The 14,024-nt window shown below is 28.6% G+C and overlaps 1 protein-coding gene across 1 annotated transcript; it reads right to left on the bottom strand.

The window, feature by feature from the left end:
- Nucleotides 1–339: 339 nt before the first annotated feature.
- On the bottom strand, nt 340–4,937 carry LOC114162941 (QWRF motif-containing protein 2). Its single transcript, XM_028046956.1, has 7 exons — nt 4,859–4,937; nt 3,692–4,395; nt 2,958–3,077; nt 2,719–2,835; nt 2,509–2,598; nt 817–924; nt 340–718 (listed from the first exon to the last, which is right to left on the bottom strand). Exons 2-7 carry the CDS (start codon nt 4,352–4,354, stop codon nt 653–655), a joined length of 1,164 nt encoding a protein of 387 aa, XP_027902757.1. The 5' UTR covers nt 4,355–4,395; nt 4,859–4,937; the 3' UTR covers nt 340–652.
- Between the last annotated feature and the right edge of the window lie 9,087 nt (nt 4,938–14,024).

Here is a 14,024-nt window from a genome sequence, read left to right on the forward strand (position 1 = left end):
AGTTAATGAAACAAATGATATATTATATTATATTTATGAAAAAAAGGTTGTTTCAATAAGTTTGACTATCATTTGAGAACTTTTGTAAAAGTAAAATGGTCTTAATAAAAATTAATTTTTGTATTTAAAGAAAAAAGCGAATAACAACGAAAAATAATATCAAACAATAATAAAATTAGTGTTAAAATACCACTGTCCTATATATATTAATATATTAATATATTATAAATGAACTCTTTCAAATGTTCATCGACGGGAGGAAAAAAGAAAATTATAGTCAAAACAGAATGGAATACACATGCCAAACCACCCCCCCTAATACAGGGGAAAATAACCGGATTCCTTACTAACCGCATCATAATTATACCATTTAGGAGCTAATTACACGACAGATAAAAAAGATTCAACTAAAATATAACATCCTACACGGTTTATGTACATACTTTGACCTTTTTTAAAATAACAATAGGAAAAAGAAAAAAAAAACCTGCATCTTAAAGCATGAACTTTCAATCCTGACAATTTGGTTTGCATATGCATTGACGCGAGGCGAAGATAAGCACACCAATTGGTAGCACGCAGAATCATAACTTACAATACGTTAGCAATGAATGTGAGTTTGGTCATACATACAGTCATGTGTTTGTTACTTTCAGTGTTGAGCTTCAGGTAAGCACTTCAGTTGTGAAATATGCGTTCTAAGGCTACACTCTCTAACCTGCACGCGTAAATATTTTGTCAATAAGCTTGCAGCCATCCATTTGAGTTTAATGAAAATCAGCAAAATACTTTTCTTCACTACTTCTTTTTCATTACCTGAATGGTTGTTACCATTGATAAAAGGTGTCTGCACTCATCAAGCAAAACATGCTCCTGTGTAATCAAGTTGGCAACTTCGACCACCAACGAATTTACATATCCAACCTATCAATTGTAAACGCTTTTCAGACATTTTAGCACGTCAATGGACCGTACTTAAAGGCATCAGGCATCACAGTTCCTAATAATATCTTTGATGCATTAAGTACTAAAAAATGTAACTCGACTTATGAAACTTGGCCTCGGAGTTAGAAACCAGACTAATCCTAATTATTTTCACGAGTCATAAAAATAAACTCTGTAACTCAGTAGTCACTCATACATGTAGTTAATTTTAAATGATGCAGAACAGAGACCAGGGTTGCACAGTCAAACAAACAAGAATCTGTGGCTGTGTAGAAAGGCGGGGTATGTAAAGTGGACATAAGGTGTAATAAATTCAAGTTAGAGAATGGAGGGAAATAAAGGTGGTGGCATGAAGTCAACAAATAATAATAGAAATGCATAAACAGAAGAACAATCAGAGGAAAACTTGATAGAAGGAAATAAAAGTGGTAACATCGAGTCAACAAATAATAATAAAACTGCATAAACAAAAGAATAATCAGAGCAAAACTTGATGGAAGGAAATAAAGGTTGTAACATCAAGTCAACATATAATAATAAAAATGTGTAAATAAAACAACAAAAAGTGCAAATTTACCAAAGTGATGATTTTTTTTTTTAAATTTATCAAAATGGATAAAGTTTTCATAATTTATCCAGTAAATTACAATAAAAAATAGTATTTTAATATATGATTTTAGTTAATTAAGTTGTGCTTGTAAATATGATTTTAAATTTTTTTAATGAGAATCTATATGGAAGTATTTTTTTAATTAAAGTTGTGTTAGCAAATCGGAATTCAATAAATACAAATAAAAATTGAGATACTAAAAAGGAAAAAAATATAAACATATATTAAAACATAGTTTTTATTATGAAGTAATTTCAAGTAGGATTAGTTATATCAACACTTGTTAAATTATTTTATTTTAATAAATTATGGAAAAAATACAAATATTTTCAGTCACGACTTATTCATTTATAAATATATAATTATTTTTAAATTTATCCATTTTAATAAATTACAGAAAATAATTGGAGTGCACGGTTTGAATTGACACTCCTCATTTGTCGCAGTTAAGGCTTATGCACTCAACCCATCTTTGTTTATCATACAACAAATGGCATTAGGTAACGATTTTAACTCTTTTCCCAGAAAGTGGTTCACCGCTTGTGATTGCTATCAGAAGCAAGGGAAATTGTCTTTGCAATGCTAGACTTATTATGGCTTATCCTTTTCTTCTGTTCTAAGACCATCCATATCTGAAATCCATATTTTAAGCATCCGACTAATTTAGTGTAAAACTATTACCACCAACAAAGCTTATTCTAACTTTTTTAATGTCACTGCATTTCCAAGGTTGAATTTGAAACCTTTTAGACTTGAGGTGTTTTAAGTAAAACAAGCAGAGATACTTCACTACCATAACATAATAGGAAATTCAGGATCCAGAGACCAGGTGATCCCCAAAAAAAAAACTAATTTATTAACAAACAGAAAATCAAACAAAAATTATGTTCAGCCAGAAATTCAAATAATAATTGATATCTAAAATCTTTATCTATGGTAAAAAGAATATGCACCTTGGGTAAGAAAAAGCATATGGAGGATCCCATGGCCTTCATTATATCCACAGCTGAACAAACAGCATCCTTCACTTTATGTACATCTACCTGACAGAAGATTTTTATATTATTCCCAAAACATGCTAAGCAGTGATATCAACTGAATCATTATGACACTACCTATCATCAAAGGAAAAGACGAGTGAACGAAAAGCAAAAAGTAAATACCTTGGCCCCATCAACAACAGGGAGGCGGAGAGTGCTAGCCTTTAAGGCTTCAATAGCTCCGGCAAGTGAACTTATGTAAACTTCATCCAAAATAGCCCAATCTTCCAAATAAACCATCTACAGTGAAAGTTTACTTTAGAATTTGGGATACGAAAGTTCATGTGGAAGAGAATAAAATTCAAATCTTATTATCAAGCTAAAATTATACGAACAATTCACAGGGTAACGGTAGATCTTACTTGCTTTTTGAGGATGAAAACCAGCTTCAATTTATGCTTCAGCAATTGTAGCTCTCTCCTTTTGGAACTCACAGATTGTCGTAGTTTAGTGGTAGATGCCCAAGCATCATACAGACAATTCTAATAAAAGAAAAAAAAATCAGCAGTCAATTTTACATGTACATCCATAACAAATCACAAGCATGATTTTATCACTAACTAAGATTGCTCATGCTAAAAGTTCAAGATGAACTAATGTAACTCTGGTGAGCTTCCACAACGTGTGACCTGGACTAATCATGCATATTCAATGCTACTGTTCTCTAATGTCACCTGTTGTAGAGTCCTGAAAATCAAGAAACTCTAGCTAGCTTCTACAATGCGTGAGCTAAATTGGTTAATTCAATTTAATGAGTATGACCTCCAAATGCCATTCACCGGAATGTTTTAAAGCTCAACATGAATTCAAAAGAACCTGGTCAACTTCTACAATGCGTGACATTACACGACCTGAACTGATCTTGCCTATTTAACGATTGCACTCTAATTGTCACTCTCAGAGAGTCCTAAATCTCAATGTAAAATAAACTTAAGAAACTCCGGTGAACTTCTGCAGAGATTACTCACTCTAATTTATTCCAAGACAAACTCGCTGAGATGGAAAGAAGCTATAATTATATATTCACTTATAGAAATCATATCCAAAATATATAATAATAAATTGCAAGTATAATTCCGTTGAAATAAAACCATACCTCAGCATTGGATTTCTGTGAAGAGAGATCAGAATCTGCCCTGGCGTTGACAAAACGCCACTGCAAGAGGCGGTTATGGAGAAGCCTCAGGGAATGCGCCTCCACAATTCGGTTCTCTCCCACCCTCCCTCTCTTAACATCAACGGCAAAACTCAAAACAGAAGGCTCGTTGGTGAAACCGTTATAGGACGCTCCGTTTCTGAGCCTCAAGGGGCTCACACCTCTGGAAGAAGAAGAAGAAGAAGAAGAGGCTGCCACTGCATTAGAAACCTTGTTCGGTGAAGCAGGACGAATAAAAGAAACCTGCCCCCTGCTATTTATAACTCCTCGCGGAGACGATGTGCCGTCCAACGGCGATTTTCTCGGCGCGACGAGTTTGGGAGAGGAAACGATGTTCGTTGTCGGTTTGGCTTTGTTGACGGTGATCCAGAATGACTCCCCCTGAAACGACACGGATAGGCTTCGTGTTATTGCGGAAGTTGGAAGCATTTTGCCAGACGACGTCGTCGTGCGGGTGGCGCCACTAGTGCCGGTTCGTCTTCGCTCCACCGACTGTGATCGTTTGGGCGTGAATGGCGACGGAGACCGAGGAGAAGACGACGACGACGATGAGGTGTAACGAGGCGCGAGTTTTTTGGGCGTGGAGATTGCAGCTTCTACCATTGTGGTCGTGATAGTGTCATGAAGCGTTGAACGACGAGTTTCTGAATTGGGCCAAGAGAAAAGGAAGAAGTGAATTGAAAATGAAGAAAATGGGAAGGAAGTTTTGACCGTTACGGTGGAATGCGGAAACCAGGGTTTTGGAGTGTAACTGTCGCATTATAAGTAATAAAAATGCGGAACTAAGGTTATGGCTATGATTTTGTTAGCTAAATGCATATTAATCTGCAGAGTATGGTGGGTCCTGAAACACAGTAATTAATTTGGTTAATTGGTACAATGGGACATTGGCTTCTGCATATCTCATTAATCATGTGTCGAGGGTGGACAAGGACAAGATAATATGATTAAAGCCACTTTCACCTCCCAACTGACAAACCCATGCTTTTCTGATTTATCTATTTCATCAAACACTTGTATATATGAATGAGAAGGATTTATGAAGATCTTTTCTTTATATTGAACTTGAAAAACGCAACCAATTAGGAAAATGCAAAAATAGTTTACCCGAAAACAAATCCACTCGGAGAGACGAAGCAACCCTTTGTCCCACACAAGCACTTGCGGAATTGGTGAAGTGACTTAGTGAAAGGATGAGCGCATGAAAAGAAAAGGATGGTAAGATGAGAAGGGAAAGAACGGAAGTGGGATTGTTGGTTAAGATGGAGGACCACTTATGATTAACTTGATGACTCGTTAAAACCAAACATTTGTTACCAAATTACTGCTAAAAGCATCTTCGCTTAAGAATCACTTCAAACAATAATTTGAGTTTCTTAGCAGATAGTGTTTGCGAACACAAGCATGGTGCTTCACATCACATTGTAATGGCCGTCAAGAATGATGACTAGCTAGGTCCCATTGAATTCGATGATTGAGACTGTGCGAGTTGGGAGTTTGGGATTAATGGTGAAGAAAAGAAAAGCAACTCAGAAAGCATACCTATCAAATTCCTCAGATGGAAATGGGTTTGGAAATGAGAACCAATAATTCTACCTTAACCAAGAAGATAATTCATCAACAAGTTTCAACCAGCTTCTCCACAAGTTTTCTTGGAAACAAAAATAAGAAAACAAAAATTAACTTCTTAAGTTAAAATTAATTTCAGTATGAGTTTAAATAAAAATTTATTATACGATCGGCATAAATGACATGGGTGCTTGTATTTTGGTCGGTTCAAAGTTTTTCACGTTTTTCCATAAAAAAATTATTATATTGACAAGTTAGTTTTGACAAAAAGAAAAGAAATATACATGATTTAATATTTTATTTATTTAATTTTTTTAATAATAATGATAAATTTGAGACGTCAAGTTTAAACATAATTTATTTCTAACATAATTTAGAAATATTTGAGATATATTTGAGACGTCAAGTTTCACTTTGATGTCTAACATAATTTATCTGTAAATAATAGCTTAAACAAACGATGAGAATTTTTTAAATTAATTTTAGATTATAAAAATTATTTTCAATTATTTATTTGTTTAGAAGTTAACGATGGAGAAGTTAGTACAACAAAGGGTACTTAGAAAACAAAAATAGGACTAAAAATTAAAATTAGTTTATATATTAACAAATTAAAAGTCTTTTTTAGCTTTCTTATATATTTTTAATTTGTATGTATGTAAATCAATTTTGATTTGTAGAGAAGTTGATTCTTTTATGTAAAAACTTTTTTGAAAAAGTTGATGCAAACCATTTGATTGTGATTCCGTTGATGAGGTTATGATGATTATAAGCTTCAGATACAAGTATTAAAACAATGATTTCGTTATAATGGAATTATTTTGATTTCTTGCCAAGAAGGGAGTTTATATGAGGAAGATATCTCAATCGTTGAAAAGTATCATTGTTAAATTCTTATAGATCAAAAAAATATTAATAGGATTTTTTTTATTTACTTAGTAACTTAATAATATATTCTGGATATGTTACTGCCACTCTCAAGTTAGTTAGTTAACTAATTTATAAGTTAGTTGGATTAATGCAAAAATATTTATTTATATTAAATTATTTATAAAGTTTATAGTTTATAAGTTATGAATTACTTTAGTTTGTTTATAGTTTTGAACTTATTTAATATTTTTTCGTTATTATTCCCTATATTTGATATATTTTGTCATTTTTATTTTTATTTTTTACCTATCTTTTATTATCTTAATTTTATAAATAATATTAATTATTACACTTCTTTTAATATTTGTTAGAAGTTTTAATTTTTATATAATTAAAATTAAAATAAATTAATATTACAAATAAAAGTAACAGTTAGAAAAACGGGTGAGCTTAGCAAAACGGGTGTAACGGTAGAAATCATAACTGGACCTTTATCCAAAAGGTATTGCTATGAGTAGAGCGTTTATTTATCAAAATTTAGGATCTAACAGCGGAAAGATCTGCCTTATCTGTGAATTAAATAAAATTGTTATGAATAATTTTTTATTGTTGATTAGTTCTTTTATATTAATTGTTTTAAATAAACGTTTGAATTGTTTGCAATTTAGTTGCATTTCATTTGTAACCCTGCAGACTTCTCTTTCATAAAAAACATACAAGAAGCACATTTTAATTTCTTCTCTTTAATTTGGATTTTTTATATGTTGTCATCTCATAATGAAATTACAAGAATATTGTGAGTTTTAAAAAAAAATTAATTTTGGACAAATAGTGTCAACTTGGCACGATACCTCAAAATTAGAAAATTGTGTCATGTTGAAGGATGAATTGAAGTCATACAAAATCATCACAATCTTTATAAAAAAGTTGAAGTTGTATTAACATGATACGACTTCATTATATCCAGACCAAAATTATTTCAGCATAACACAAATTACTTGTTGAAAAATTATTTTTTGACAAATTTTTTTAATAAACTTTTTACAAATTTTCTATAAATAGAATTAAATAGATTAATTTTTTATTTTTTAATCAAAATAAAGTAATAATAGTAATACTTTTTTTTTACTTAAAAAAGGTAATTTGTCAAAGTTTGTCAATTTTTTTTTGTCCCTTTTTATTTGTTTTGAAGTCATGTCAACTTAGTAAACTTATTTAAATTTGATTTTTATTTTAAAGTTACACCATTCCTATAATTTAATAATAAAAATTATACCAAAATTGGTAAGAAAACTCTTTTTATTCTCTCTTATATACCATATATTCTAAGTTTATATTTCCATAATATTTTCTATTGTTTTTTAGGATATTGATTTTTCATAGTTAAATTTCATATTTGAATAGTGATGTTACTTACTAATTCAGGTTCTCTCTCTCTATATATATAGTATAAGTCACATCTATATATCTCTTATAATCCTCTTTAACAAAAATAGAGTTGCATTTTTCGTGAGAATTTAGTTATAGTCATCCTATAAAGGAGAGATTCTTTTAGAAATCCGAAGAAACAAAATTACTATTTTCATAATAAAGTTTTTATTTTTTATTTTTGCTAAAGTAGATTCTGTCATTTTTTTCTTCCTCGCATTTAGAAGGTTTTCTAAGTTACGCTGATTGTGTATTTTTTTTTTCTATACTGTTAATTTTTTACTTCGGAGAATTCCAGAGAGTTTAATCACTGGGAAAAACTTTACTGGAGACAGATAACTAATAAAGTTGTCTAAGTTCAGCAAGCGGAAAAATATATTTTATTGAATTAAAATGAAATGAGTTTGAGTTTAAATATAAAAATAGTTAAATAATAAGAGGTGTTGAAATACAATTCAAATAATTTCAAATTACATCTTAAATCGATTTTTAGTAAAAGAACTGATCACATTTTTAATAAAAGTATAAAGTAAAATATGTCTTTTAAGTGCATAGTTTGTTTTTCTAAAAGATATAAACAATTGGTGACACTCCCTAACAAATTTTAATTATGAAAAATTGGTAGTGTGAAAAAATTGTACACAAACATGTTTCACATCGATTTAGTTGTTTGACTTTCTATTTAATTTATCAGTGAATCGACCAATATGAAATCAAAACTTTGGTAATTATATCCAAAACTTATTATGAAATTAAATTTGTGAGTCAATTTGATTCGTTACAAATTTTTTTTTTAATATTTTTTAAATGTTATTAAATTAAATTTGGTTCATTTAATTCAAAAATTAAATTTAATCCACAAATTAAATGGATTTAAAAAATGTGAGTTGAATTATAATTTACAAACAATAACTTTTTTATTAATTTTTTTTACTATTTTTCATAATATTTTTATTACTTTTAATTTTATATATCGATAATTTGATTCTTTCAAATAATACAATGTTATTTAATAATGTGAGAATAGTTTCGAATGTTTAAATTATTTGTTTGCAAGATTATTTAAGATGGTAATGTAACTAATATTTTTATAATAATATTTAATGAAATAGGTAAATATTTTTTTCTTAATATTATAAAATAATATATTCAGAGTTAATCAATTTTGATTGTATTGCATTATATTTAAGAATTATGATACTTTTGATAATTTTTTTTTGACAAAGTTTATAAAGTTTGATATTTTCAATACGTATCAAACTGTTTTTTTTTATGTCTAAATCATTTCAAACTTTTCTTTATATATTGAGCTGCTACCACGTATACATTGTCAAAAATTTATCAATAAAATCATGTTAAAAAATAATTTTCCTAAATTTAAAAACTAAATAAGAAGAATAAAATATCTGTAAGTAAGTTAACTCATTTAGGAGTCAAGCTGAAATACAAAATTTGTTACTCATCAGTGAAGTTGAACCGACTCAATTGACAACCAAAGTGTGTAAACCAGATAGACCTATTTTGATACCCTTCTTTCATACCAAACAAGAGAGAGAAAGAGACACAAAACAATGAAGCAGCTAAAAACTGGAAGTAGTTACAGAAATACGCATCTATATACCTTTTTGCTTAGTGCATCAAACGCATATTGCAGTCAATAATTTGTTAGTTGAGAAATCATGTCTGCTTTTAGCACTTTTCATTCACAAATGAAACCATTTTTAATGATTGACTACCGATTTTCCCAGCATCACGATCCAATTAATGTGATTGTAACTCTTGGGTCCGCAACAACGTTTGCTGTGTTGAGGTTGTGACATTCGACAGTGTCGCATAATACGAAGCATGAAGCAACGTAAAGATGTCATGATTTGTAACTGCATGTGTTTAGTTGCCATGTTCTAATGAGGAGGTCCCTATGAACAAAAGAATTGAACAAGAAACAAGTTCTATAAGTGGATCCCGATGATTTGTCCTTTTTTTTGGCATGGGAATGCGACATAACAGCTACCAATAATTTCACATCTTAAAGATCGCGTATTAGGTGGAATCTGATATACCTATGCTGCAGACTAGTCATGCAGGAATGAAAATATATTTTCAAAATGATTCTTCTTCTTTTTCCTACATGGTGTTGATAATCTTTCATTTTTTCATAAATTTATGATTGAAATAGATCTATTAATTGAGGAAATATGTAGCTACCATCAGATTGAGTAGGAAGATGGTCCAACATATTCAGTTTTTCATTTCATGAATAAGTGCTTTTTGTCGTGATGTTGTACCTCCAGAAACTCCAGCATGTGAGAACTTATTGACTTTGTTAGCACTGGTTAGGTCTATTAATTTGTGCTTGTCTCTATGGATGATCATCGCTTTGTGGAGCTTTTTGCAGTAAAGAGGGACCATTTGCAAACTCAAGAACATTTGTTCTTCATTCATTTCGGGTGTCTAAACATACATGGATTTTATTCAAGTCCTAAATAACTTTCCTCGTTTTGTTTATAGCGAAGAATATAAAAAAGGAATAAAGAAACAAATTAGAGTAAATACTAAATGAAAAGAGGTACGAATAACATTTAAGAAAAGGAGAAGAAAATTAGTTATGTGATTTTCAGATAAATTCCACCTAATATTTATGTCCTTTATTTATTTATCTTCTAATTGATAGGTCTTTCGAGAGACAATTTACCAGAAAAATACAAACAACAATGAGACATGGAATCAATTCATATAAAGTATTTACATCATCTTCAATAAAAAAACCTTGGGACAGTGGGTCTTTATCCTTATAGTATTCAGACAAACTTTCAATTATGATACCACTGGTGAGTTTTTTGAGTGAGAATCACTAGGAAAATACAACATTAATGAGACATGAGCCTAACCACATAGGAAATTGACACCATCTTACATAAAAAACCTTGGGACACTAAGTCTTCATCCTACTCAGGCAAATTTCAACTCTGATACCACTGATGGGTCTTTTGAAGGAAAATCACTGGACTAGAAAAATACAACACCAATAAAACATAAACCTAACTCACCCACACATAAGGGATTGAGACCAACTCTAACCTAAAACTTTAAGGTAATGAGTTTTTAAGTTTTCATCTTTATATGGTGCTCAAATTTCTTATTTTTTATTCAATGTCAAGCAAGTAAGTCCACTAGATTATTTAGAGATCAATTCAAAAATCAATTTCTTTAGTAACCAATTCATAATAGAAATTATTTTAGTTACCAATTTAAAAACCAATTATAATTTTTTTAAACTAGTTTAGTTGTCAATAATTTTTAGTTTATAAATTAATATCTAAATTGATCGTGACTAATTATTTTGATCATTAAATTTGATAATTATTTAAGGTTTTTATTGTAGTGAGATGAAGTGGAGGGTGAAAATAAATTGAACAAATTTAATTAAAATAAGGACTTATTTGAACAAAACACAAACAATCATAATTAAAACAGCTAACGTAATATGAATAATGTCAGCTTATACATTTTATTGTCGTTATCTATTTAAACAACAAAAAGACGAAATTGAACATAATCTAACAAACTAGTAACCAAATGCACAACAAAAAAACTAAATTAAACAAGAGGACCAAAATAATATTTAAACCAATAAATTATCATTCCAATAACAGCTTGATACAAAATTTTAGCTTTACGGTATTTGAGGATGAATTAACATAAATCTTTTACACCATTTTGTTTATTGTTTACACCTTTTTGTCTACACAAAGAACGGTAAAAAAAAATTGTTTGAAATTTACTAATCGGTCTTGTTATATATTAATTTTAAAGGATGTTTTCTTAAATTCATAATTTACTATTTTCATTTACTTGAAAATTTTCTTTTAAAAAATAATTATTTTTCTAAAAAAATTAATACGCAAGCTAGCCTTATATATTCCTTGTAATATTTGTCAAAAAAGACTTTCAAAGAACTCTAAATTGGTCTGGCAAAGAGATGAACATATAGACGTTTTAAGTTAGAACATTCCTTGTTTGTGTTTTGTCATTTTAATCTTTATAATTTCTATTTATAATAAATATTTCTCTTAAAAGTTCTAATAAAATCTCCTAAAAATTAAGGAATTGTAATTTTTCATTTTATTATTTTGTTATTATTAAATTAGTAATATATATAATTTATTTATATTTCGTGAAGTATAATTTTTATTATGATTTTTTTTTGTGTAATTCTCATGTTTATTTATTTGTTTTTTAATAAATTTTGATGACATAATCAAATTAATAAACTTTTGATTGTCAATATCAAAGTTTCAACATTAATATTCTTATGTCCGTTCATAAACTAACATTTAATATGTATTCAATCTTAATATGTAATTAGGTAAGGAAATTGTAATTACTTCCTATCAATAGGTTTATATTCATAATATAATATTTTCTTGTTGGTTCCAATTAGAATCAAACTTTTCAAATTAGTTCTGTTTTTGTATACTTAACGCAAAGATTTTCAAGAATGATTGAAACTCTAAAGATCTGTGTAAAGAAAGTGAAATTATTTCTGATTTATATACTTGTATTCATAATATAATATCGTTTTTCGTTAGTTTCAATAAAAAATCAAGTATTTCAGATTGATCTTATCTTTCTGTGGTTAAAACTTTTAAGAGGGGTCAAAATCTTTAGAAATTCGTGTAAGACAAAAACAACTACTTCAAATTTATAAACTTATATTCATATATTGTAATATTTGTTTATTTGTTTCAATAGGAATCCAACATTTGATATTGATGACTAAGACTTTGAAGAAGGGTCGAAATATTACTTATCACTTACAAACATTTAGTCTTTTGTGATAAGACACCCACGACAGATCACAACCTTATCTATCATTACACAACCCTCAAATATTGAAATTAAATTTGATATTAAAATTATAAGTACTCATATTATAAAAATCTATTGAATGAAATGATTTATCCAGCAAGAAATCATAACATCTAAGTCCAATATTAACCTAAATGGATAACAATGAAGAGTGGTGTAGGTCCAGTGGAACCAACTACCACAATAATGCATAATGCATAAAAGAGTATCTTTACATTTTATATATAATACTGCAGAATTCTGAAATAAATATCTGAAATTGAATAGTATAAGTAGCAGTCACCTAAGGCCTAACGATGCCAAACTCAGTGCTTCTTCCACTATATCAACCAATATCTCAGTGGGTTTCTTGGTACAAATCAAGCATCTAATATCTCACATATTTGTGTATAAAAAAAATAAAAGACAAAATCTGATTTTTTTAAAAATACTTTAAAGAAAAATGATTTAACTAATAAAAAAAATACTCAATACATATTTAATAAAAAAAATACTTTAAAGTTAAAACTATAAAAGTGGGAAACGTTTTTTTTTTTGTGTGTGAATATAATTTAATTACGAACATATTGTTTGTTAAGCTTGATGACAATTTAAAATAAAGTATTTTTGTATAGAATTTAACTAATAGAAAACATGTCAATTTAGTGTAAAAATTTATAAAAAATATATAAAATAATAATGATAAAATCCACTCTTATTCGTTGCAAAATTTAATTACAGATTTTAATTATTCGGTTTTTTAAATAAAGTATTTTTTTTTTATTTTTTTTAACATGTCTTCTAACTATTTGAATAACCAATAATAACTCTAGTTACTCACTTAAGTAAGATATTAATATTACGTTTGACAAATAATTTTAATGTAATTTATTTTGAAAAATATATTTTTCTTTTCATAATTAAATATAGTGTTGGACAAAAATATTAATTTCAAAAATTAAATAAAAAATGGCAATTAGAAATTTTCGGGAATCAAAATTATACATTGGTAAAGTTATTGGAATAAAAAGTGGCTTTAAACCAAAATAATAAACTTGTATAATTATATAATATATATTATAATACTTTTAAGAATAAAAAAATCACCATACACATATATAAAGATGAACTAATGTTATGCTAACAAAAGAACTCTGTAATTCATTAACTAAATTTCATCTAATGGGTGTTGTTAAGATGAATTAACTTGTTTATCATTTTATAGTGTACTAAAGTAGAGTGAGAGACCTCATTTTCCACATGCTCATCCATGATTGAGAGAAAAGCAAGGGAATTATTGGCATTTAGGTTATTTTTAATTGGACATTGATACATGGGAGAATCCTATGGTCAAGATGTTAATGTATACTTACTTCTTAACTGCTCATCATGTTTTGTCCACTGGATCGCTATCAAAACAAAAATACATTAGAAAAAGGGTGAAAACAAACTAATGTAATCATTTATCTAATCCTGTGTTTACTGTTACAATACAAATGTTGTTTTCACCCTTTCAATCATACCTTTTAATATTTAATAATCTTTTAGTGTTTGGTGA

The sequence above is a fragment of the Vigna unguiculata genome, chromosome 9 (assembly GCF_004118075.2).
Source record: "Vigna unguiculata cultivar IT97K-499-35 chromosome 9, ASM411807v1, whole genome shotgun sequence".
Lineage (NCBI taxonomy): Eukaryota > Viridiplantae > Streptophyta > Magnoliopsida > Fabales > Fabaceae > Vigna > Vigna unguiculata.